We start from the raw sequence: 27558 nt of genomic DNA, 5'->3' as shown, positions 1-27558 counted from the left end.
CACTGCTGACCGTTCCCCTTTGGCTCTCTCTCTGGGTCCAGGCTGCAGTCCCTACAACATTCTGCACAGACAGAGAGCAAAAGGCACACGGAGAATATTGCTCCGTCTCCTTCCTTGTCATTGCTTTCATGTTCAGAGTGGGCAGGTGAAGAGGCAGCGACAGGGAGGGAGAACAGGGCTGAGACGTCCCAGGGCCAGCAGTAGGCCCTTGGGAAGGGCTTAGGCCTTGGCAGGTGCCAAACAACGCTGGCTGCCAATGCCAGCCCTGTGGCACAGACATACCTGAAGATTTTGAGCAACAAGAGTTGGCCTTTAAAGTTGGTTTGCTTTAAATCAGGGCTCTGTTGAATGCAGGGAGAAATGCTGGCTAGTACACAACACCCCTCTTCAGATGGATTTGTGCTGATTTCACCATTTGCACCGCACCCTTGAGCTGCTGTGATAATGAGGGTTGCTTTGCATGACCCCGGTGTACTCACTGCAAACTTGATTGACCTCTGCTTGTGTCCCTTCAGGCACCCAATGCAGCAGTGGCAAACTGGTTGGACAGACAGCATGTCACAGGCCCAGGCCAACAGTTTTGTGAGCCACCACAGCCCTCCCCCAAAGTGAGTTGAGCAGCGGTGACAAAAATCTGTGCCTGCACTTGTAGCAAACAAACAACCGAAAGGATTAGGTCACCACCAGACTATATAGCGCATGGGTTTGAAACAACCTTAGCCCAAGACATTTCCTTGGGTGAACAAAGGGGGAGCAAGGGTTTGAGGAGGAGCGAGAGTAGAAGGCAGCTTCTCCAGATTAGCTAACTAGTAGGAGGGAGGTTGTGCCCTGTTTTAACTATAATGTAAAGTATTTGGGTAGCGAGGGGAAGAGAGAGTGGAAGAATTTTGATGAAGAGGCAAACGTGGTTGGTTCGTTCACTAGGAGATAAGCCTCTAGCGTGATGTACTTGTGGATATGTGTACACGTCCGTTAGACTATCCAAAGCTCTGCCGAGAAATAAATGTATGACTATATTTGAAAGAGAAAATTCTATATAATATATTTTTAAATACAGAACTTAAAAGCTGTATACTCTTCTTGGGTTTTAATTTCCACTGTCCTGTAAACTTTGTCTGTTTAGTGGCTGTAATAAAAATGTCATTTTGGTCTCCAAAGGTGTCTGCGTGCCGTGATGAGTCTCAGCCTGATGCCAGCACATTGGAGGGTGCCTTCTGACCACTTTGGCTTGTTTTGAACCCAACCCAGGGCCAACTACCGACTGCTAAACATCCTTCATGCAGCGCATACTTAAACCATGGAGTTCACTCCCACACGAGATACTGATGGCCACCAACTTGGATGGCTTTGAAGGGGATTAGATAAATAGGTGGATGATAAGACCATCAGTGGTTATTAGCCATGACAGTGATGCTCTGTCACCACAGTCAGAGGCAACACATCTCTGGGCTCTTGGGAGGAAGGGCGGGATATAAATTTAACAAATAATACCAGTTGCTGGAAACTGCGAGAGGAGAATCAAAGAATCACAGAATAGTAGAGTTGGAAGGGGCCTATAAGGCCATCGAGTCCATCCACTGGCTCAATGCAGGAATCCAAATCAAAGCATTCCCAACAGATGGCTGTCCAGCTGCCTCTTGAATGGCTCCCATGTCGGAGAGCCCACTACCTCGCTAGGTAATTTGTTCCATTGTCGTACCGCTCTAACAGGATGTTTTTCCTGATGTCCAGTCGAAATCTGGCTTCTTGCAACTTGAGCCCATTATTCCGTGTCCTGCACTCTGGGACGATCGAGAAGAGATCCCGGCCCTTGTGCTCAGGTCCTGCTTGTGGACTTCACAATGGGTCGTGTGGTTGGCCACTGTGAGCACAGTATGTGGGACTAGATGGGCCCCCTTTGGCCTGATCCAGCAGTCAGCTCTTCTGATGTTCTCGCAACAAGGTGTGCCAGCCTGCCCCTGAAAGTGTAGCAATTTGCCCCTCCATACGTCTTGTCCTTTGTTGCTCTCTGCAGTTGCAGGCAACAAATATGCAAAGAGAAGCATCGAGACATTTAGAGAGAACCCTGTTTTGTAGACCGGTGAGACCTCTACCTGCACAAGGATGGGCAGAAGGTAAATCTGCAGTGGACCACACTGGCCAACTACCAGACTGCTAACTGGTGGCATTTATCTGAAGAGCACTAGACTAGGTGAACTGTAGACTGTGCTCATGCATGGCACTCGCAATGTTTATTTAGGGCTCTTCCAGACAACCTGTTTATGGAACATCCTGATTTGCTTGCAGAGTGTCAATAAAACTTCCCATTAACCATTCATTTCCCCACAATCTTCAATGCATTTTCCATCGCTTTCCTAACTGCAAAATTTTCTATTTTTTAAAGTGACTTTGTTGTACCAGGGCAGCAGAGCACTTTAATCATAGACTAGTAGAACTGGAAGGGGCCTATAAGGCCATCAAGTTCAACCCCCTGCATTTTAATGCACTTTAATTTTGCATACCTGAATTTCCAGCATGCGCTTGAGTCCCTCTTGCAAAATACCAACAGTACGGAGGTGAGTTTAGTATATTCATATACTTAATATATTTATATACTAAGCAAGATTTTGACTGAACATAAGGGAACTGTTAGAGCGGTAGGACAATGGAACCAATGACCTAGAGAGGTAGTGGGCTCTCCGACACTGGAGGCATTCAAGAGGCAGCTGGACAGCCATCTGTCAGGAATGCTTTGATTTGGATTCCTGCACTGAGCAGGGGGTTGGACTCGATGGCCTTGTAGGCCCCTTCCCACTCTACGATTCTATGACTCTGAATCTTTGACCTTTCTGCATATAAAGTACATGCTCTGTCACTGAACTATGGACCCTCCCATACTAGCCAGGAAGGCGTGGCTGGGTAGCTGTGGGGCATTTTGATTAGTGATTAGCTAATGGGCCACCAACCCCCTACTGCCTTACAACGCCCCCCAACCCTAACCTTGTAACTCCTCAAGGAGGGAGACTGAAGCAGCTTCTATGGCTCCAGCTCAGCCTTTGCTGACCTGGTGCCCTGTACGACCGTGGGACCAATGACCTAGGGAGGTGGTGGGCTCTCCAACAGTGGAGGCCTTCAAGAAGTAGCTGGACAGACACCTGCCAGGGATGCTTTAAGTTGGATTCCTGCATTGAGCAGGGGGGTGGACTCAATGGCCTTGTAGGCCCCTTCCAACTCTACAATTCTGTGATTCTACCATTCATGATCTGTTTCAAGCAAACACACCACGATCCAGGTTCACACATTGCAACAAGCCATACTATGGCTTCTTTGGGCCAGGCATGGCACCCACGGGGGTGGAGGAGTTGCAGATGGGGAGCCCATTCACAACAAAACCTTAGTTTAATTAATAAGGAAGGGCCATAGGAGAGCTCATGTTCTGCATGCAGAAGATCCCAGGTTCAACCCCTTGCATCTCCAGTTGGGCTGGGAGAGGCCCCTGTGTGAAATCCGGGAAGGTCGTTTAATTTGGATTCCTGCATGGAGCAGGGGGTTGGACTGGATAGTGTTATAGGCCCTTTCCAGCTCGTCTATTCTATTCTATTCTGGAACTCAACTCAGGTGATCTCCCATCCCAGCAGTGATGATGATGATGATGATTTATTGCATTTGTACACCACCCCACAGCCGAAGCTCTCTGGGCGGTTTACAACAATTAAAAATATTAAAAACAAATATACAAATTTAAAAACACATTTTTTAAAAAAGCAATTTAAAAACACATGCTAAAATGCCTGGGAGAAGAGGAAAGTCTTGACCTGGCGCCGAGAAGATAACACTGTTAGACCCTGATCTGCGGAGCTTTGGCAAGGGGCGTTGGTGGTTGGTGTCCATTGGGAATGGCAGGGAGGCCAACAGCAGGTGCAGCCAGAGCCAATGATAACGGAGACCCAAACCAATTGCATTTTATTTATTTATGTATTTATTATTTGATTTATATCCCGCCCTTCCTCCCAGCAGAAGCCCATTGCAAAATTGTAGTTTTCTCCCCATCTCCCTCTTGCTGAGTTCTACAAGGACTGTCGGGGGGGAGGAAGGACACTGACAGGCAGCGCCACCCCCTGGGCTGGTTGCAAGAGGAGGGCGCTGACTGAGGTTGGTGGGGCCCGCTCCTGTAGCTCTAACGGGGCAAGCCTCCACTGACAAGGGGCTGCATCATGTGCCCTCCGACCATACCTGAGATGTTCTTCAGCAAAGATGCACAGTTAAAATCAGCAATGCCTGACAAGATCCAGGCTCTTTGCTTTGTAGATTTGAAACACACTGCTGGAGGTTTCAGTGTTAACAGCTACCAAAGGCTCAGGCCAGCCAATCCCTCTACTGAACAGGGAGCACCCAGGGCATATGTGGTTGTTTGAATAGGCCACAGATTACACTTGGGCTATGTAGATGGAGAATCGGCTGCTTTGCTTCCATATGTACGGGATAGCCACCCTTGAGAGATGAATTAATTTCCCCAGGAAGGGGCGATAGAGTGGTGAGACAGTTGCACAGGCCCCCAAGCTCAACTTGGCCCCAAATAATCTCTGGAAACCCCACAGTCCTTCAGGAATACATGAAAGCTCTAAGGAATTGATTCATCTTTCTGCACCTCCGAGTATTCTCCAAGGAGAGAGAGAATGTCCCAGTGGAGTCCTCTGTGGTGTGTGTCATGCCAGGAGAGGGAGGAAGCGGAAGGAGTGAAAGTCTTGAGCAACTTTAATCATCAGGGACTGAATGATCCATGGATGATTTCACTAGCCCACTCGAAAGCCTTTGAAAGTTGAAGAAATTTTGTTTTTGTTTTTGTTTCAAACAATACCTGTAATATCCTCTGATTTACCTTTCAAACAATGGCAAAAAGATAACTCTAAATTTGTATGGCAAGGAAAAAAACCAAGAGTTAAATTTAAACTACTACAAGATGCCAAAGAAAGAGGAGGACTGGGATTACCAAATCTGAGACTTTATTTTGCTGCCTGCTGTTTAGTCTGGATAAAGGAATGGATTTTATTGAGGAATAAAAGACTATTGGATTTGGAGGGCCATAATTTGAAGTGGGGATGGCATGGATATTTATGGTATGACAAAGTAAAAGTAAATGTAGACTTTAACAATCATTTTATAAGACGTCCTCTGTTGAAAATATGGAATAGATATAAACCAAGGTTTTATTCGAAAATACCATTATGTGTCTCAAGTCAAGAAGCGTTTTATAGAAGAGAAATGGCTGGAAAAGAGAAATGGTTAACTTATCAAGAACTATTAGAAAATGTACATGGAGAATATACAATGAAAGAGAGAGAACAACTGACAAAGGAAGGATATAGTTTTCAATGGTTTGCCTATTTACAATTGTTAGAAAGATATAAAATGGACAAGAAAATGTATGGGTTTGAAATAAGTAAATCTGATTTTGAAATAGGATTGTGTACAAATGATGAAAATATAATTGCGAAAATGTATAAACTCTTATTGAAAATGGATATGGAGGAAGAACAAGTAAAAGAGTGTATGGTAAAGTGGGCAAAAAATTTTGGTCATAACATACAAATGGATCAATGGGAAAATATGTGGAAAAAAGGTTTGAAATTTACACTATGCTATAATCTTAAAGAAAATTTTTATAAAATGATGTACCGTTGGTACATGACTCCAGAAAAGTTGTCAAAAATGTATAGTAATGTTTCTAATGTTTGTTGGAAATGTAAACAACAAGAAGGATCATTTTATCATATGTGGTGGTTATGTAAAAAGGCAAAATCATTTTGGGCACAGATAGGTAGGAAGATGCAAAAAATTCTAAAGATAAATATTCAGTCAAAACCAGAATTTTTTTTATTGGGTTTTATGGATAAACAAATAGAAAAGAAATATGGAAGAATAATATTATATATGATTACGGCAGCAAGATTATTATATGCACAAAAGTGGAAAATGGAATCAACACCAACAATGGAAGAATGGCTATTGAAATTAATGGATTTAGTAGAAATGGACAAATTGACATGTTTACTTAGAGAAAAATCGACAGATACATTTCTTAAGGAATGGAAGCCTCTTTTAGACTTTTTGTTGAAAGATCAAAATAAAATGATGATACTGGGATTTGACGATTAATTAAGACAGCCTACGGAGAAAAGGGACTCTGTATGTATACATTAAGGGACAGGTTTGATGTATATTATATACTTATAGCTGATCTGCGACAAATCGGAAGTCAACTATTTTATTTTCATTTTTTGTTGATGTATTGTTATGTTTTTTTGACTTTGTTTTGTTTGTTTTTGGAAAAATTTGAATAAAAATTATTATAAAAAAAAAGAAAGTTGAAGAAATAGAATGAGACTGAGTTTTGCAAGAGCCCATTAAGACCAGTCAAAATATTCCAACATTCAGCTTTGTAAAAGATTCCTCCCCTCCCCCCCATAATACTAGAACTTAAAACCATCTAATTAAATTGACTAGCAATCAACTCAGGACAACCAAAAGGATATACTGCTTTGCACACCACATTATTAAATTGCAGGCCACAAGCATGGTGTCAGCCACCAGCACAGATGGCTTTCAAAAAGGGAACAAATGCATGGTGATTAGCCACTGATAGGCCCATTAGCTACTAGCCATTCTGTCTAAATGGAGCTTCAGGGTTCAGAGGCAGTCTATCACCAAATACCACTTATTGATTTTTACATATTCTCCATTAAGCTTGAGGAGAGAGAAGCATCCACATGGCTTCTCTTCCAAGATGACCATTATCATGGACTGAGACTTCTACTTTTCCATCTAAGCTAGAGCCGATGTTTTCTGAACATATGAGAGGTCGTGAGTAAACATTCTTTATCTTTTACCTAAGAAGATTGTGTCTGTAATTATTTGTGTCTGAGGAAAAGGGTGGACTGGTTGATTCTCATCCCGCTGCTTGGATTTATATCTCTGCTAAGAAATAGGACCACAAAACTATTCCTACTTCACACATATTTTTTAAAAAACCAAACAAAATAATGGGCAGGTATTGCCTTCATGCCCTGCTTATGGACTTTCTGAAGGCATCAGACCGGCAGCTGTTGGGAATAGGATGCTGGACTAGATTGACCCTCAGTCTGATCCAGCGGGGCTTTGCTTGTGTTCTTATCTTTTATGTTCAGGATGGAGAACACAGGCTGCATTTTAGTGACTTCTCTAGTGGAGGACTGGGGAGACAGGACACATCCACACCAGCCATTTATTCCACTTTAAACAGTCATGACTTCCCCCAAAGAATCCTGGGAAATGTAGTTTGTGAAGGGTGCTGAGAGCTGTTAGGAGACTCCTATTCCCCTGACAGAGCTCCAATGGCCAGAGGGGTTTCACAGTCAACCCCCTCTTCCCAGAGAATTCTGGGAATTGGAGCTCTGTAAGGGAGATAACGGTGAAAGCGGAATAAATATCTGGTGTGGATGTAGCCTCACATGTGGCCCTCCAGATGTTGTTGGACTCTAACTCCCATCATTCTCAGCCAGTGTGGCCAGTGGTCAAAGATTATGAAAGTTGGAGCCCAACAACTTCTTGGGGCTCCAGGTTGCCCACGTCTGAACCGGTGAGGTCCTCATTGGGGTGAGTTATGGACTGGGTGTGGACTTTCCATCTGGTTCCCTTAGCCACTCTGCTAACCCATCCCTCGGACACTTACTTTTTGACCATGTGTTCGTAGATCACCGCAGGGACAATGGTGAGCGTGATGATGTCGCTTGCATTCATCAGGACCTCTGTTATCTGCTTGTCCTTGAGAAGGGAGAGTTTAATACAAAGGTCACTCGCTACAACAGCTGCGATTTAGCAGAATTCCATAAGGAATTAAGGGACTCCAAGAGCCACATACACACACACATCCATATTTTTTAAAAAAGTTTTCTTTGTTGGCCAGAGCCCAAAATGGGTGCTTGGAGGCAGGAAAGGAAAGCAAAGCCAGAAGATGCCACAATTTCTTGAAGGAGGATCTTGTAAAGGGTGAATTGCAAATTTGGAGGGGAGTTGAGGACATCGACTCATATCCTCCATCATATCCCAGTATATTCCACCCAACTTCCACCACCCCTTGGCTACCAGAAGGTCCCCAGTTACTTTAAATTGTGGGTGGGGGACAGGATCCAGCTGGTGAGCCAGATTCTCAGCTCCCCACCCCTCTGGAGGCTGCCTTGACAAGTGGGCGGGCCCAGTCTGCCCTCCTGCTAATCATGTGATGTTGCCATGTCATCAGGTGACCCAACTTCAAAGGAAAGAATTGGGAGGATGCTCTGCGTGGCTTATGGAAAAAGGCCTCACAAGCCAAATTTGCACCTAAGTTGGCCACACGCTGGAGGTTTCCTTATGCCTGCCCTAAATGAATCCTCTCTTGCTGTCCCTTGTGCTGCAACCTTATGTCTAGCAAGTCAAATAATAACAAAGGCATTGTGTATTTATATTTATGTTTTTAATGTGTTGTAAGTCTCTTGGAGACCTTCAGGTAACAGCGTCCTGGCTTGTCCCAGCTTTACTGCCAGCGAGCGGGCGCCTACTTTCGGCGCACACCGGACCGGGTGCCGGGGGGCCCTTGGCAAGCGTGTGCGCGAGGCTAACCACCCCCGTCCATGCCCCTGGGAGGGCGCGCCCAGAGGGGCACCCAGCCGGAGAAGCAGGCCTGGAAATGCCGGCGCGCCTCCCTCACCCCACCAACGCTGCTCCCGATCTCGCCCACCCACCTGCCTCCAAGGAGGAGGAGTTGGCTGCTCCGACGCCGACCCAGAGTGCTTCTCGGCTCCTTTGCCGGCCAACGGCGTGGGCACCCTGCCCTGCAATGGGGCAGCTCTGGGTGTCACCCCCCTCATGGTGTCACCCGGGTGCGGTCCGCACCCCCCACACCCCGCTAGTGATGCCCCTGAGGTAACAGGCAACTTAACAAATCTAACAAATAATAAATAAATAACTCCCCCCATTTCTTGTCAGCCCTCCCTCTCTCTCCCATCTTCAAATCTCCCCTGAAAACCCACCACTGACCCCTCCATTCCAAATGAAACTAAGCAGGGAATGTGGCTTGGCATTTCCTCCTTTCATTTCTCCTTAACCCTTTCTCTGAACAGATCGCTGCATCATCATCATCCAACCTTTGCGCTTCTTTTACTGGTGTAAAATGCGCCATGTGCATTGATGGCACTCTGTCCATCATACAGGAAAATGCATCTGTTCAGTGGCAAAAGTGTGCTAGCCACTGTTTATAATAGACAGAGATATTGATCTGAAGACTTTTAAATAAATGCTGCGGTAGCATAGGCACAGCAGAACACTGTGGAATGGACAGGGCTGTGTCAGACTTTGGGACTGGGTGCAGAAGTCAGTTTTCATTTTTTTAAAAATCAAGTTTCTAGTTCTTAAGGCTTTGAACACAGCCCACAATTTACTTGGCTCCATAGAGCCCTCCCCCCCACATACTTCGTCACTCTTTCCGCACTGGATGCTCACCTTTAGGCCAATGACATTTTGCCCATTCACCTCACAGATGTGGTGGTTGATGAGGAGCCCGTTCCGAGCGGCAGAGCTGCCCCTGACAATCGAGTTGATCTGCCCCTTCTTGATGACGAAGCCAACGTGGCCGGTGCTGTCTTTGTGCATCGTCACTGTGCGCTGGAACGGCCTGCCGAGCAAGAAAGCAGGGAAAGAGAGCACACTCTGGCTTAGCAATGAATTTCTGAAAAGCAGAATGCTTGAAAAACCAGGCCTTTGGGACTGGAAGGCATTATGAAATTGGCAGCTGCATGTTCAATCCCTTCCCTAATGATCCCTAACTTAGCTTTGGCCTTCTTCACAGCTGCCACACGCTGGGTCGACATCTTCATCAAGCTACATGCTATGTCCCCAAGGTCTCATTCCTGGTCATCACTAGTTCAAACCCCATCAGCAGCACATCTGTGAAAGAAGTTCTTTTCCCCCCAAGTGTGCATCACTTTATGATTATTGTTGTTATGTGCCTCCAAGTCGATGACAACTTATGGCGACCCCATGAATCAGTGGCCTCCAAGAGCATCTGTCATGAGCCACCCTGTTCAGATCTTGTACGTTCAGGTCTGTGGCTTCCTTGATGGAATCAATCCATCTCTTGTTTGGCCTTCCTCTTTTTCTACTCCCTGCTGTTTTTCCCAGCATTATGGTCTTTTCTAGTGAATCATGTCTTCTCATTGTGCTTGCTTACTTGAACCCCATTTGTCATTTTACTGCTTATTCACCCACTTCAGAGAGATCCCTTTGGAGATCCTCACAATCTCCCCACCCCCATTTTTAACTACCTTTTCAACAATTTGGTCTCACGATCATATTTTTAGAGGTGCTCATGAAAAAGCAATGGGAGGAGAGCAACCTGGTATTTGCATTTCAGCATCCCTCCCTAACATTGCAGGGGATCCTGGGAGCATCTCATAGATTAGAAACTGCAGCCACTTGGGGTGATAAAATGGATTTTACTACCACTGGCCACTTCCCACTCCTCACCTGTCACGAACCACCATGACAATCTTCTCCGGGGAAGCCTTCTTAAGTGCACGCTTAGCCTTGTCTGTGCTCCATCCCGCGCAATCCTTCCCATCTATCTGCAGGATCTGATCCCCAAAGCGCAGCCCCACCAAAGCTGCCGGAGAGTTTGCCTTGACCAGCTGCACAAACAGCCCCTGCAGAAGACGTTGGTTTGTGAAAATGGAAATACTGAATTGGGAAAATGAGACCAGCATGGAAAGAACCACTTCCACACAGATCCCAAATACAGAGATCTCTGGAGGCACGTGAGGATGGGATTAGCAGGAGGAAAGTGCCACACTTCTCTGATAGCATAAAATGGCCTTGCCTAACCCATCAGTCCCAGCCAGCACAGCTTGGCTGATGGGCCTTGTAATCCAGAACATTTGCAGGGGGCCAGGTTTGGAAAGGGCGCAATAAGAACGTGGCCTATGGGTGGCTTCCAAAGGACATAAACCATTTAAAAAATCCTTCCTGGAAGATAATCCTATCATCACCCGCCGACCCACCCCAAAAATGTAAGCGGGACTTATAACGGAGCCCGCTTACACTCCCCTGAAATTCCATGCCTCAGAGATTTCTGCAATGCTCATGTTTTAGCATGAGTATATGAAAATTGGTGTGGACAAATAATCTTTCATCATGGACTACATTACGTTGACTAGGAGTTGATGCCCATATCAAAATGCCCTTGATTTAGGATGTTACACTGATATTTTGGAGCAGAAAATCTGAATATCTGAGGGCCTTTTGGCCATAAGGCGGGGTATAAATAAACTATAATAATAATATTTAGGATTAAACCCAACATTTATTCATTTTCCAAGTCCTAAAATCAGCCTTCTTACAATCTGCGAGAAAATAAACAATGCCCACCCCTTAAATCAAGCCAGATGGATTGCATTCAGGGAAAGGTTTATACTACTAGCATAGACAGCTTTCAAAGGACATTAAACAAGTTCATGGAGGATAAGTCTACTAAAGGCTGTTAGCCATAAGAGCTGTATGAAACCTTGGTTCAGAGCCATCAAGCCTCTAAATTAGGGTGGCCAAGTTAAGACGAACTGGGCTCCTGCACCTTGAATAGTTGTGGCATGCAAGGTACACCTGCTGAAATTATATTGTCTACAAAAACTATGAAAGGTGCAGGAGCCCTGAAGGAACCTTTTGCACCTGGACACCCTCATCTGAATACCAGATGCTATTGCCTTGGTGCTCTCTGGCTGTACTTGTTCAAGGCATTTATATACCTCTTCATTATTTGCATTTCTAAGCGGTGTACATTAAATAAACCACACAGAATAAAACAATCAAATAAAGCCAAACAGAAACCCTTAAACACGACCTGCTTGCATTGGCTGCCTGTATGTTTCCGAGCTCAATTCAAGGTGATGGTTTTAACCTATAAAGCCTTACACGGCTTAGGACCACGATACCTGGTGGAACGCCTCTCCCGACACGAACCCACCCATACACTATGCTCAACATCCAAGGCCCTCTTCCGGGTGCCTCCTCAGAGGGAACCTTGGAGTCTGGCAACAAGGGAGAGGGCCTTCTCAGTGGTGGCCCCCAAATTATGGAATGATCTCCCTGACGAGGTGCACCTGGTGCCAACACTGTTATCTTTTTGGCGCCAGGTCAAGACTTTCCTCTTCTCCCAGGCATTTTAGCATGTGTTTTTAAATTGCTTTTTAAAAATGTGTTTTTAAATTGTTTTTTGTGTTTTAAAATTTGTATATTTGTTTTTAATGTTTTTAATTGCTGTAAACCACCCAGACAGCTTTGACTATGGGGCGGTATATAAATGCAATAAATAAATAATAAATAAAATGCCTGCTGGAATGAGGGAGTCTTTACCACGAGGCTGAAGTTCAGCAAGGAGAGTGCCTGTCTAATCTCCGCTGGGAGCTTGAAACACTGGAAACACCATTTGTGGGCTCCCCAAAAGTATCTAGATCAGCCTTACCCCAACCTGGCACCCTCCAGCTGCTTTGGACTACAATGCTGGACAAGGCCAATGGGAGTTGTAGTCTGAGGGTACCAGACCAGGGAAGGCTGTTTTACATGGCCACTGTTGAAAACAGAAGGGTGGAATAGATGGGCCTTTGGCCTGATGCAACAGAGCTCTCAGACTCTTCCTGCCAGGGAAGCCTGACCTCAAAACTAGGGAAGTAAGAAGAAGGCATCTTTTTCCATCTTGCCTTGTATCTGTCCATTCTGCCGGAGGTTGTCTTCTGCCAAAACCTACATTATTCATCTCTCTGTCTGCTGTGGCAAAATTATGTGACTTGGGTAATTTATTTGACTAATTGCATAAATTACATTGTCATCATGTTGTTCCATACCATTAATTTCAATGCAAAGGAAACACAAGGCAAATGGGGAAAAGACGTAATCAGTTACGTATCATTTGCGGACTGAAAGCAGCCGCAGCCGCAGCCGCAGCCGCAGCCGCAGCGATTGTATTCAATGGACCGGTTTCCGTTCCAGACTTGAGACAAAAACAAACATCGGCAATTTCTGCTCCCATTTCCATTTTCGCCAGAATTCTCCGACATCCCTCCTCAAAACCTACCTTATCAATGTTTCTCAGCTTCAGCCCCGTCTTCCCATGCTCGTCCTTGCAGAGGTGAATCTCCCGCAGACCTGGCTTGATCTCCGCCCGACGCATCCCCAGGTTACTTCCTGTCACTGGGGCAACCACCAAGCCATGGGCAGAGGGAGCCAAGGCCACGGCCTGCCAAAGAATCCAAGTTGCAAAAAGTGTAACAGCCTGATTAAGGTTCTCCCAGGCTTGGGGTGGCCACCGAACCCCCAACCCTCCAGCTGGAGGCCGGTTCATGTGCCCTGTGACCCTGAGCGGCGGCGAAGTTCCAGAACAGTCTTTGACAAAGACACTGGAAATTTATAGCAACTTTTGGAATAAAGCATTTGTCTACAAACATACCGGCTGGTCAGATGGGTATCAATCAAGGAGGCATTACTAGTCTCTCAAAGCAGTTATCAGCCCAGGAACCCAATAGGCCAAAATCTGCTTTCGCTCTCCAGAAGAACTAGCTAGAAACCAGCTCCAGAAAGCTCTAAACCACCATGTTAAAAACACAACACTCTCTTTCCTTCCCACCCATCCATGCAGTGTGGGCTGTGATACACATTCCAACAACTTGCACAAGCTGCCATAAATAGCCAAAAGCTGCTACGAGCTTTACATATACATTTGCATCCCTAGGGAAGGGCTGTATCTCAGAGGTTACAGCATCTGCTGTGCATGCAGCGGGGCCCAGGTAGGGCTGGGGATGTCCCCTGCCTGACACCCTGGAGAGCTGCTGCCAGTCAGGGCAGACAGTACTGAGCTAGATGAACCAGTCATCTGACTCAGAACAAGGCAGCTTCCTGGCTTTCTCCCACAGGCTCAACTGATGAATCTCTAAGGGCCCATCCATACTTAACCGCAAAATCCACGTTCTCCATATTTTGTTGGTAGCCTCAGGATCCTTACATGACCTGTTTGTGGTTGGATTATTGTGAAAACCCGATTATCAAGCATCCGTACGTCTGGGCTTTTTTGTTTGTCTAAATACCTTTAGCATTGGCCACTCCCCTAAATCCACTCCTTTCCAGGGAGCGGTCCATAACGGACGTTTGCTTTTCGCAAGCTTTTTTGGAAGAGCACAGAAATATATATCTTTTTCTTTCCCCCTGCAGGTGCCAAGTTTGTGGATGTGCTATTGGGTGGGAAGGAGGCAAAGGGCTTGGCGTATGACAGACCGCCTACTGCAGGAAAGTCCGCGGCATTGTGTCCGAGCCCACGGATGTTAATGAGATTCATTATTGGTTTAGGAAAGCATATCGGGTTTTGGGTGGTATTTTTATTATTTCTTTATTTATTTATTGTTGTTGTTATTGTTTGATTTATATATCCCACCCTTCCTCCCAGCAGGAGTCCATATTTCTAATGCGGATTTGTGGACGCGAAAATCCATATTAGCTTCCAACGTCATATGGATGACGGTGAATGAATGAGGACACAAAGCTGTAACACGGCAGATTATACAGTCGTATGGACGGGCCCATAGAAGCAGTCATGGCCATGGGTTAAGCACCAAGTAGAAACTCATGGAGAAGGACACAGAGAATCATTTAGACCAAGGATGGGCAATTTGAGGCCCAAGGGTCAAATGCAGCTCTCCATGCCTCTCTCTCTATCAGGATTCTTCCCAGGTCGGACCCCCTCACCAGCCACCCCCCTCACCAGTAGTGTAGCTGCAAATTTAGAACTACTGGGTCTCTTCAAGTTAGTCACAGCCATGCCCCCCTTTTGCTGCTGGATTGAGAATGAGATCCTTGTTAATGCCTTCTCAAACAACGACAGACATCCCTAGGAGCCAATAAGGGTGAAAGGGGAGAGTGTTAGCCACTGAGAAGAGTCTTCTCAGCAGCTAACACATTCCCCTTTCATGCTGATTGGCTCATAGGATGCTGGAGGCATGGGGACCCTGCTGGGATTCTGATCCCAAAAAAGTAAGGGGTCTAAGACCCCCCCCGAGACCCTGCATAACTACCCCCTGCCCTCACTGGCGCTGCATTGCACCTTGAGTGTTTTTGAACTCTGATCATGCTTTTCACTTGCCTGGATGAATGAATGACAGAGAAGGGTGTGTGAGTGTGTGCAGAAACTAGCCTCCTGTACAAAGATAAAAATGTACAATCATTGCTCTGCCCACTTTTTCCCCCAGGGCCCACCCACCACTGATATTTGGCCCCCAGAAGGTTGTCCAGAAGGGAAGGTGACTCTTGGGCTAAACATGTTCTCTGCCCCTGATTTAGAGGTAGTTTCGCTTCCTGCCGGGATTTCCCTGTGTATGGCAACTGTGCAGACACGCCCGACCAAAAAAAGAGGCGTTGCAGATTGCTCTCTGAAATACTTACATAGCTGTCTGCTGGGACAAGTCCCAGATTCTTCTGGACCTCCTCGCTGGAAAGGGAGAGGCCCATGTAGTCACTGAGGTTTGTGAGGTTTGGGTACAAAACCGGTGGGGCTGGGGAGGGGTGGAAGAGGGAACAGTTATTTCAGAGTAGAGACTCATAATGCATTCGGAGGGGGGAGCATCTGGGATCTCAGCTTTGAACTTGCCAAAAATGAAGTCTCTAGATCTCATGATTATCTATGTTGTTGGCAGTAGGTTCATCCACCACTACCAAAAGGAGGAATAGAGGTGAATCTGCCAGTAGGGAGCCTGACTCTGAGCTTTCATTTGAAAGAAAAGCAAGTCTCTAGCTATACAGCAAAACATACAGGAATATTTCTAACCAATTGGTTTGTGAGAATCAAATGACCCTGGCTCCCACCTGACAGTGTTTTTAGGCAATGGGTGACATTACAACTGTGACTGACGTTTAGGGAAGCAATTCTAGAGAGAAAAAGTCACACGAGTGAAGATTGGGGGAGGGAAAAACAGCTTCAGAACAAAACAAGAAGACTCTTCACCAGACAATGGGGAAGAGATTTCCTGGTTCATTTGGAAGTTCTTTTGGTTTTTCCCTGTGATTTTTGCCCATAGAAAACAAATTGAGAAATGGAGAGTATTAAGTAGTTGTTGAAGTCAATGAGTGAAAGAGCCACCTCAAATTATCACCATGGTCAGAACTTCACTGTCGCCCAACGTTCATTTATTCATTCAATTTATATCCCCCCCTTTCTTCCCAGAAGGAGCCCTCAAGCAAATGTTTTCAACAGATGCCGTTCACATGTCCCGCTATGAGTTACCTGATGCTGAACAATCAGGTGGCATCAGCTCAAGGCCTGCGCATGCACAATGGTAGCTCACAACCTTATCACTTGAAGATTCCTCATCACTAAATCACTCTCAGCTGAATGTCTGAGCCATGGAAAACCACTGTGTGCTTTCAGGACATAATGAAGCTCAGTCAGTGACATTTAATCAGCCACGATCTGTTCATACCATGCAAGTGATCCACTTGATTGAGGTTCATAGAAGCAATTTTAGAATGCTTCCAGACAGTCGCTATTTTCAGGTGGGATTAATGTGGCTCAATTACAGTTCATTGGGAGGTCTTGTGCAACAAATTTGCTTCCCCCAAAAGCCAGACTTTTTGTGATAAGGAAAGTGACGAGAAAATGCACTGGACAGTGTAGTATAACACTGGCTTTGATGCAAGGACATCTAACCTCCCCAAATAAACAAATCAGGATGAATGCTCATTAAATAGCCAAAGCCATCTAATCTCCTTGCAAACAAATCAGGATGAACGGTTCAACAAACAGGTAGTCACTCTAGAAGCACCCTTAACTGGGAGTCACACATGGACCAGAGAAGAATTTTGTGGCACCTTAAAGACAAATGGACTGGCTTTGGCGTAAACCTGCAGTGGAAAGAACTAACTTCAGAAGTAAGCAGCCCACCACTGGTGAAGCTTGTGTTGTAGTTGTTAAAGCTTGTGTTGTGAACTGTCGCAGCCCAAAGCCCACAAGAAGAGAGGCAGCCTTTGTCAAAACCTTTGTCATTGAAGTGCATTACCGGCTGATTTGGACACTTCAGTCCTCTCTTCCAAAGCAGCTGGCGGAGCAGACGGCATAACTGTAGCAGGAAGTGGCGCTGGGACCGCAGTCGGCGTCTTCACGGTTGCGTTGCCCTGGGCCTGCAAGGACAAGAGGGATGAGAAATTAGGCTGCTATCTCCATAGTCTTTGTTTTTCACAGAGCTCCTGCTTTCACTCCCAAAGAATGAGGAGTCATTTGAGCCAGGATTTCTCCAGCGTGTGCAGTCATGTGTACTATTTGCATAACTTCACTTATGAATCGCTGCCTATGAAACATCTTGAAGCTGTTTGGCAACTAAAAACATCAACGATAAAAAAACAGCAAAAGCACGTAACATTTATAAAAATGATTGAAAACAATTTCAGTTGTAAAAACAGTTTCAAACTCAGTACAGATACAGGCTGGGTGACGTAAGGGAAGGGAGTCCCATATGGAAGGTGCCGCCACACTAAAGGCCAGATCCTGACATCATGCAGAAGAACAGACCTCCTGATGAGATAAAACCTATATGAGGCCCTCTCCTGCAGGGCACAGTGATTGGTTGGGTACATAAAGGGTGGGATGATCTTTTAGATATTCCGTATTGAAGCAGCAAGCACATCAGAGCATGGGCAGAGTGCCTTCTTCTCCCCTCTGAACAGACACAAGGGTACAGCATGTCCACCCAGGGTTAGGATTGGGAAGGAAGGGCTTCTAATGTAGGAAGGTCTGACTTCCAGAAATGTTTATGCCCCAGGGCACAATTCAGAACTCTAGACTGCAGATTGGCAAGGACGATGGGGGGCACAGCAGTGACACTCAAGCCTCATGTCTCTGGCCCAGTACGTTTAACACAGGCCCCTTCTGCCACCCTCTCACCCACAAAGTATTTTGTAAATATTGGAGAGCGGCTGACTGGTGCCTTTCCCCTACCTTTGGTTCAGGGGTGGGGAATGAGTGGCCCTTCAGAAGTTGTGGGACTCAAACTCCCATCAGGGGTGATGGGAGTTGGAGTCCTACAGATCCCTCACCCCTGAGCTAGTAGCTCCATCCATTTACGGCTGCCTGAGTGGTGTTCATAGATATGCCATCACATGTCCAACAACAGAGCCAGCTCCAGGCATCGGAGGGTCTTCGGAGCCCCCTGCTTCCTGTGAGTCTAACTCCTCGCCCTGATTAATACTATCTCCTCCTCTTCCGCCTCCTCACTACAGCCTCTTGCTTGCTTGCCAGGCAGAGAGTCAAGGAGCAAGCATTCAGGAACAGTGACCACCTCCTCCTTCTCCCCACCACCTAAACCCACCAAACTGGTTTCCAGTCAACTTGGAAGCACTTTTTCATGCATATAAGAGTTATAGCAACCATCCTTTTTTCCCCCCCATAGCCACTGAGTCACTGTTAGCAAACCCCAAAGATCTGAAACAACCGGAGAAATCCTATTCAGCCTCAATGGATTGGCAGCCCAGGCCAGATCCTCTGGGGCCAAGGAGCATCCCATTTCCTCTTCCTTCCCCCCACCGCCCCATCCATGGGCCTCGCACAACAACACTGGACTGGATCCACATTGCAGCCCCCATGCAATTGTGAGGCAGTGCCACTGCACTAGATTCCCCCCCCCTCCAAACGCAGTTACCACTCGTGGGACACATTGGCTGGAATGTCACAGTGACAAGTCCCTTGTTACATGCCTCTGGTAAGCACAACAGAAAGCCTCATTCAGGGCAACAGGGAAGGGTCAGGCTCTCACCTTCAGGACCTGATCCACCTTCATGTCCTCGAGTGATGGGTACAAAGTCGCCATGGTTGCTACTTCCTGGGGGGAAAGCATACAGAGGAAGATAAGAACACAAGGAGAGCCTGATGGATCAGGCCAGCAGCGCATCTAGTCCAGCAGCCTCTTCTCACAGTGGCAACCAGTCAAGATGTCAAGGTGAGATTATAGCAGTGGCTGCTGAATACGCAGGATAACACAGGTGGATTTGTTGTTGTTAGGACAGTCATTTAGGATAGTCTGTGTCTGTGTTGGAATTGCTGTTTAATAAGTTTTTAAACCTTTTAAATATATATATATATGTTTTTAAAGCTTTTTTTCAAAAGCTTTTAAAGATGTTTTAATATATTTTAAAGTCTGCTTTTATGATGTTTTAAAGTGTTTTTTAGTGCTTTTGTTTGCCGCCCTGGGCTCCTACTAGGAGGAAGGGCAAAATCTAAATCTAAATAAATAATTTAATGAATTAATCTTAACTGAGTAATCATATGGATTTTAGCCAATCAAGCAGATTTGGATAACTTCCCATATGAGTAAGCAATATTCCAAAGCAAGCTTTATTTTAGATGAGACGTGCTAGTTTGATGTGCAGGTTATAAAAAGTACATGAACACACGCAAAAATTATTGTTTGAAAAAACAAAACCCTGCTGTTCAATGCATCAGTTGCTCACCTCCATAGCAGTCTTGATGCCCCATCCACATCTACTGTAGTCCCCAATGAGTGCAACGTCTGCTGCAACTTCTTGGGAACGGTTTCAGTTGATGTGGCCTGATGACGTGGACAAGGTGCTTGTGATGATGCGGCCAGCGACATGTCCTCTTGACCCTTGCCCTTCTTGGCTTATTAAAGCTTGCCGAGGGGGTCTGACCCAGTGGATGCAGGGTGTGGTCAACGCATTATTGCAGGAGGGAGTGGTTCCAGCCGCCTTGAAAGAGGCGGTGATCCGACCACTCCTGAAAAAGCCCACCCTGGACCCATTGGTCTGTGACAACTACTGACCGGTTGCAAACCGTTTTAGGGAAGGTGATTGAGAGGGTTGTGGCGCAGCAATTGCAAATACTCTTAGATGGAACAGATTATCTTGACCCATCCCACTCTGGGTTCAGGCCAGGTTATGGGACTGAATCGGCCTTGGTCACCCTGATGGATGACCTTTATCGGGAGAAGGACAGGGGGAGTGCGACCCTGTTATTCTTACTTGATCTCTCAGCGGCTTTTGATACCACTGACCATGGTATCCTTTTGGGCCAACTTGGTGAAGTGGTTATTGGAGGCACTGTTTTACAATGGTTCCGATCCTATATCCAGGTTTGCTCTCAGAGAACAGCATTGGGTGACTGTCTTTCAGCCCCCTGGCAGCTGTGCTGTGGGGTGCCTCAGGGTACCATCTTGTCCCCCATGCTGTTTAATATCTATATGAAGCCCTTGGGAGCTTTGGGGCGAGGTGTCAGCAGTATGCTGATACCCAGCTCTATTTCTCTGTAACATCTGAATCAGGAGAGGCCGTGGAAGCCCTGGACCGCTGCCTGGACTTGGTGGTGGGCTGGATGAGGGCCAATAAACTGAGTCTGAATCCTAGCAAGATGGAGGCACTGTGGGTTGGTGGTTCCCGAGTTCGGATAATTGGTCAGTTGCCTGCTTTGGATGGGGTTGTACTCCTCTGAAAGAGCAGGTCCATAGTCTGGGGGTGCTCCTGGATCCATCTTTGTCGCTAGAGGCCCAGGTGACCTCCATGGCTAGGAGTGCCTTTTACCAGTTTTGGCTGGTAAGACAGCTGCAGCCATTTCTGGACCGGGATAGCCTGACCACTGTTGTCCACGCACTGGTAGCCTTCAGGCTGGATTATTGTAATGCGCTCTATGTGGAGCTGCCCTTGAGGTTGGTCCAGAAGCTGCAGCTGGTGCAAAATGCGGCAGCGAGACTGCTCACTGGGGCAGGGTATTGCCAACATGTCACTCCGCTGCTGAAAGAATTGCACTGGCTGCCCATTTGCTATGGGGCCAAATTCAAGGTTCTAGTTTTGGTGTACAAAGCCCTATGCAGCTCAGGACCAGAATACCTGAAAGACCGTCTTACCTCTTATATACCTAGTCAATCACTGCACTCTGCAGGTGAGGGCCTCCTGCAGATACCATCTTATCAGGAGGTCCGTTCTGCACAATATAGGAAATTGACCTTTAGTGTGGTGGCACCTACCCTGTGGAATTCCCTCCCCTTGAATATTAGGCAGGCGCCATCTGTGTTATCTTTTCAGAGCCTTTTGAAGACTTTCCTCTTTCAACAAGCCTTTTAAATTGAAACCTATCCCAGTCTGCGTCTGTGTTAGAATTGCTTGTTAATATGTGTTTTTTAATAATATGTTTTAACATTGTTTTGTGTTAATGTATTTTAAGGTTTGTTTTTATGATGTTTTAAAGTGTTTTTAGAGTTTCTGTTTTCTGTGTCCTGCTGGGAGGAAGGGGGGGATATAAATCAAATAATAAATAAATAAATAAAATCAGGGTGCTTTTTAGTTGGCTGGAAGTTTCTTTATAGATTCATCTAATTGATTTGATAGATTGATATTGCTGGTTTTTAAAAAACAACTTGGAAACTACGCAACAAAAGTCTCTCAGAGTCTGGAAAAGATTATTCCATGATGATGGGTGGAGAAGTATTATCATGCCTGGCTAATTAATGCAATAGGATGCAGGGTCACAGATTACGAGCAACGTCACCCACAGAAGGTGCTCATGATAAAGCTTTAGTCATAGGAAAATGCTGGATCTTCCAGGACAATGCAATTATCTTCACAGTTTTCCATGTGTGCCACTGGGGAGGGTGGAAGATCTGTGGTTTGAAAATTATGGCCCTTTCATCCATCATAATTGCCACACATTTACGGGTCACCATGAGTCGGTATCGACTTGAAGGTAGTCCATTGTTGTTGGTGTTGTTGTTACTAGGCAAAGGGGGATTAGCCCTCTCCCACAAGAGCTGGAAGGAAGCTTGATAACCTTCACAGCAGGAAATGTTTATAAATAACTTCATGTGGGGAAAGGCAGTACTTCGGTGGTAGAGCACCTGTTTGCATGCATAAAGTCCAAGGTTCAATCCCTGGCAGCATCTCCAGGTGGGACTGGAAACATTCCCCATCTGAAACTCTGCTGATCTGCTGCCAGTCAGTGTAGACAATACTAAGCTAAATAGACTAATGTTCTGACTCGGGATAAGGCAACTTCCTGTGTTCCTGATCAAGCGGATTTGTGGGTGAGAAAGTGGCTCTCAGCTTTTTTCTGAAGATGCCCATAGAAAGGATTCAGGTCTCAAAAATGGATCCATTTCAATCGGGCTTCAGGCCTGGACATGGGACTGAAACAGCCTTGGTCGCCTTGGTAGATGATATGAGGAGGGCATGGGATAGGGGCGAATGCACCTTCCTTGTCCTCCTCGGCCTCTCAGCGGCTTTTGATACCGTTGACCACGCTATCCTCTTGGACCGCCTGAAGAGGTTGGGTATGGGGGGCACTGTATGGCAGTGGTTCCGTTCCTTCCTCTCCGGTAGGTACCAAAGAATAGCATTGGAGGATGAGGTTTCGGATCCCTGGCCTCTCACTTGTGGGGTGCCACAGGGTTCCATCCTCTCCCCGATGCTGTTTAACATCTATATAAAGCCGCTTGGGGCAATCATCAGGAGATTTGGGCTGCAATGTCATCAGTATGCGGATGACACGCAGCTCTATCTCTCATTTAAATCTTCACCAAGGTTGGCTGTTGAAACCATGTCCAAATGTCTGGAGGTGGTGAGTGACTGGATGGGAAGGAATAGGCTGAAGCTGAACCCGGACAAGACCGAGGTACTGTTTGTGGGTGACAAGGGAAGGTTGGGGGATGTGGACCTTGTGCTTAATGGGGTACGATTGCCCCTGAAAGACCAGGTCCGCAGCCTGGGGGTCATTCTTGACTCCCAGCTGTCCATGGAGCCTCAAGTCTCGGCTGTGAGCCGGACGGCGCTGTATCAACTCCATCTGATACAGCGGCTGCGCCCCTACCTCCCCAATCATCTGCTCCCACCAGTAGTACATGCCCTGGTCACCTCTCACCTAGACTACTGTAATGCGCTGTACGTGGGGTTACCCTTGAAAACGGTCCGGAAGTTGCAGCTGGTACAGAATGCGGCGGCTCGTCTGATTAAAGGTAGCCGCCGACAAGATCACATCACTCCTGTATTGAAGGAGTTGCACTGGCTACCGGTTGCTTACCGAACACAATTCAAGGTGTTGGCTCTGACCTTTGAAACCCTATACGGTTTTGGACCAATCTATCTGAAGGAGCGCCTCCAGCATCGTCAGGGATGCCACTCAACAAGATCAGCCTCAGAAGACCTTCTCTCGGTCCCACCGGTTAAAATGGCCAGACTGGTGAGGACCAGAGAGAGGGCTTTTTCAATAGTGGCCCCCACCCTTTGGAATTCTCTCCCAAATGATCTCCGTCATGCCCCTTCTTTGATGAGCTTCCGCCAGACCCTGAAGACATGGCTCTTCAGGAAGGCTTTTGGGATGGCCTAGGCTTTTACTGTTGTTTTTAAATTTTAATGTTTAATGTATTGTTTTTATTCTGTACGTCGCCCAGAGTGGCTGGTGAACCAGCCAGATGGGCGACTAATAAATTCAATAATAATAATAATATTAATAATTGATGCAATATATGCAAAACTGTGTTGGGACTCAGAACTGGGAGATATAAATTGACATGGTGGCCAACAACTTCCCTTCCGCAGGTTCAGTCTCCAGCATTGCTACTTTTCATGGGGTCTTCAAGAAGAGCCCCTCCCCAAGAGCTGCTACCTGTCTAGGTAGACCATCCTGAGCTGTATGGACCATTAATCAGATTCATAGTACAGCATTTTCATATTTAGGGCCCACCCAAATAATCCCTCAGTGGCAATGCCTACCCATATGGAAAGAGGCCTTCAAAGGCATATGCCTCATTGTGATGGACAGCCTCCAAGCTCAAGGTCGTCTCCTGGGGATCCTTGTGGTGGCAAAAGTAGGCTTCGGTACCCATCCCTTTGCCACCAAAATGGTCTTTGGAGGAGCCTCAGGCTCAAAAGATACATATCCTGTGGCACTACTGCACACACTCAGAAGAACCCAGCAATTCTTTCACCCCTTTCAGCAGCAAAGTAAGTAAGTAAAAAAGTAAGTAAAATTTTATTTCTAAGCCGCCTATCTGGCCAAATTAACGGCCACTCTAGGCGGCGTACATAAAAGTTTAAAATACAACAAATAAATACAAATATAATATCAGTCTCTAATTAATCCACCCCCCCCACATCTTTACAAACTAAAACCAGATTACCCAGGAGTCCTGTAGGCCCGCCTGAACAGCCAAGTTTTCAATCCTCGGTGGAAACCTACCAAGGAGGGGGCATGGAGAAGGTCATATAGCAGAGAATTCCAGAGGGTGGGAGCCACAATCGAGAATGCCCTCTCTCTGGTCCGCACCAGCCTAGCTGTTTTAACTGGTGGGACTGAGAGAAGGTCTTGAGAGGCTGATCTCGTCAGGCGGCATATTTGGTGATGCTGGAGGCGCTTCTTTAGATAAACTGGACCGAAACCGTGTAGGGCTTTAAAGGTTAACACCAACACCTTGAATTGGGCCCGGTAAACAACTGGTAGCCAGTGTAGATCTTCTAATACTGGAGTGATATGATCATGGCAGCGGCTGTTCTTAATCAACCGTGCTGCCGCATTCTGTGCCAGCTATAATTTCCGGACTGTCTTCAAGGGTAGCCCAACGTAGAGCGCATTACAGTAGTCTAAGCGAGAGGAGACCAGGGCATGTACCACCCGTGGGAGCAGATGGACAGGAAGGTAGGGTCGCAGCCTCTGTATCAGATGTAATTGATACCAAGCTGCCTGGCTCACTGCCAAAACCTGAGCCTCCATGGACAGCTGGGAGTCAAGAATGACCCCGAGGCTGCGGACCTGGTCCTTCAGGGGCAATTTTACCCCATTCAACACCAGGTCAATATCTCCTAACCTTCTCTTGTCTCCCACAAGCAGTACCTCGGTCTTGTCGGGGTTCAGTTTCAGCCTATTACCTCCCATCCATTCACTTACGGACTTCAGGCACTTGGAAATAGTATCCATAGCCACCTCTGGTGAGGACTTAACTGAGAGATAGAGCTGAGTGTCATCCGCATATTGGTGACACTGCAGCCCAAATCTCCTGATGATGGCCCCCAGCGGCTTTACATAGATGTTAAATAGCATGGGAGAGAGGATAGAACCCTGTGGCACACCACAATTGAGAGGCCAAGGGTCTGAAACCTCCTCTCCCAATGCCACTCGTTGGTGCCTGTCTGAGAGATAGGAACGGAACCACCGTAAAACCGTGCCCCCTATTCCTATTCCCTCCAGGCGATCCAAGAGGATACAATGGTCAACGGTATCGAAGGCTGCTGAGAGATCCAGGAGGACGAGGAATGAATGTTCTCCCCTATCCAACGCCCTCCTCAAATCATCCACCAGAGCGACCAAGGCTGTTTCAGTGCCATGTCCAGTCCTGAAGCCCGATTGGAATGGATCTAAATAATCTGCTTCCTCCAAGTGTGTCTGTAACAATCCCACTTCAAAAGGGTTCCTATTGACTAGAAACATCAGGGAACTGATGTGCAAGGAAACTGATGTGTCAACGCAATTTCCCAGGAGCAACTTTGAGTCCTCTGAATTTCTTTTTTATTTGCTTTTAATGTGTTCTTATACTGCTGTTTGATTGGTTTTAGTTTTTTATTTTAATGATTTAATTACTTTTGTTTTTTAGATTCTACACCAATCAGAGATTTTTTTTTGAAATATTAAACAGTTTATAAATGCTTTTAAATAAATAAGATAAATAAAGCAACTTCTCCAATATCTCCCACCCCAACAGCTCCATGAAACTGGGGGGGGGGGGAGGCATGAATCTAAGGAGTGTAGGGTGAGACCCTAACCACCCCTGAAGAACCCTGCTAGCTTTCTGTCTGAAAATATAAACAAATTAAAACTGTAAACGTTACTGTCCTAGTCATAATGGCACAGACAACCTTTGTCTCATCAATGGCAATACTCTGACCTGACGCCAATTTATATAGGAGGTTGCAGAAATAATCAGAAAACAGAAAACCCAGAAAGAAGGAACTTCCTAAACTGCAGCCACACAGCCGTTTTCTTTTACTTTTCAATAAAGTTTGCAATTTTCTTAATCATAAGAAATGCTATGTTGAAGGAATCCTTAAACTCAGCTAGCTCTATTTTTAAATGTATGATTTATTAATACTTCTGACATGCAAATTTACAAAATTATAGAAAGTATCAAAAAGTGATATACATTTTTTTAAAATGACACTCTCATGTCCAAGCTGGATTTAGAAAGGGAAGAGGCACCAGAGATCATATCGCAAACATGCGTTGGATAATGGAACGGAGCAAGGAATTTCAGAAGAAAATCACCTTGTGCTTTATAGACTACAGCAAAGCCTTTGACTGTGTAGATCATGAAAAACTATGGAATGCTTTAAAAGAAACGGGGGTGCCACAGCATCTGATTGTCCTGATGTGCAACCTATACTCTGGACAAGAGGCTACTGTAAGGACAGAATATGGAGAAATTGGTTCCCCATCAGAAAGGGTGTGAGACAGGGGTGTATTTTATCACCCTATTTGTTTAATCTTTATGCAGATCGTATCATATGGAAAGCGGGATTGGACCAAGATAAAGGAGGTGTGAAAACTGGAGGGAGAAAGATCAATAACAAGATATGCAGACGATACCATACTCTTAGCAGAAACCAGTAATGATTTGAATGCTGATGAAAGTTAAAGAGGAAAGCACAAAAGCAGGACTACAGCTGAACGTCAAGAAGACTAAAGCAATGACAACAGAAAATTTATGTAGTCGTAGTCGACTTGGAGGCACATAACAACAAAGTATTGACAGGTTTGCCACCCTGGGCTCCTTGGGAGGGAAGTGCAGGATGGAAATCTAACACATAATAATAACTAATACTCTATAGTGCCAAACTTGGGGCATCCAGCTTGGCACATCCCCCTCCCCACATCTGGCTTTCCCCATAGAAGTCATAAGCTTAAGTGAGGAGAGCCCTGTTCTCTAGGTCCCTAGTAAAAACCACCCTCTAAGCCTCCCATCAGAACCACCACCACCACACACACAAACACACACACACAGAGAGAACTTAAGAAGACAGATGCCCCCCCCAAGTGTTTTCAAGCAGCATCTGGATTTCACAATCGAAGACGTGAGCATGTGGAACAGGGCATAGATTTTATCCAAACGGATGCCTGTACTCTCCCCGCTGCTTTCCCCCCTAACCGATCAGTGCCCTTACCTGTCCAATGCCTCTGGCAAGAAATCTGCTCTTTGCTTGCCTGCGCCAAGACTGCCTTCAGTTTTATAACAGTGGCAGAAGCTGAAAGGCTGCCTAGCTGGGCGGAGGCATCAGCTGACTAGGAAGTGAAACTCCAGTGACAGATGAGCGAACCAGGCCAGGGCACCTGGGTGACGTCAGGGCCTGGAGGTGGCTCAGATTAGAGAGGTGCCTTCCTTGCAGGAGCTGATTCTGCCGTGTGCCGCACACCAGAAAAACATCTGGGGTTACCTTATTCCAGAACAGACTGTTTGTCCATGCATCTCTGAGCTAGTGACATTTCCAGCAAAATGTGGCAGT

At 46.2% G+C, this 27558-nt stretch overlaps 1 protein-coding gene across 1 annotated transcript; it reads right to left on the bottom strand.

Annotated features, from left to right (window-relative positions):
* Positions 1-1072: 1072 nt before the first annotated feature.
* Positions 1073-27320, bottom strand: SDCBP2 (syndecan binding protein 2). Its single transcript, XM_061630879.1, has 9 exons — positions 27220-27320; positions 18825-18890; positions 17076-17196; positions 15466-15575; positions 13112-13273; positions 10516-10691; positions 9493-9664; positions 7688-7779; positions 1073-4789 (listed from the first exon to the last, which is right to left on the bottom strand). Exons 2-9 carry the CDS (start codon positions 18876-18878, stop codon positions 4735-4737), a joined length of 942 nt encoding a protein of 313 aa, XP_061486863.1. The 5' UTR covers positions 18879-18890; positions 27220-27320; the 3' UTR covers positions 1073-4734.
* Between the last annotated feature and the right edge of the window lie 238 nt (positions 27321-27558).

The sequence above is a fragment of the Rhineura floridana genome, chromosome 6 (assembly GCF_030035675.1).
Source record: "Rhineura floridana isolate rRhiFlo1 chromosome 6, rRhiFlo1.hap2, whole genome shotgun sequence".
Classification (NCBI taxonomy): domain Eukaryota; kingdom Metazoa; phylum Chordata; class Lepidosauria; order Squamata; family Rhineuridae; genus Rhineura; species Rhineura floridana.
This window is presented reverse-complemented; position numbering and strand designations above follow the sequence as displayed.

Coding starts and splice junctions, on each gene's coding strand:
- SDCBP2 (XM_061630879.1), bottom strand. CDS start 18,878: ATGGCGACTTTGTACCCATCACTCGAGGACATGAAGGTGGATCAGGTC. Junction 9,665..10,515: donor GTCATGGTGGTTCGTGACAG/GTGAGGAGTGGG, acceptor CTTGCTCGGCAG/GCCGTTCCAGCGCACAGTGA. Junction 4,790..7,687: donor TACGAACACATGGTCAAAAA/GTAAGTGTCCGA, acceptor CAACTTTCAAAG/GCTTTCGAGTGGGCTAGTGA.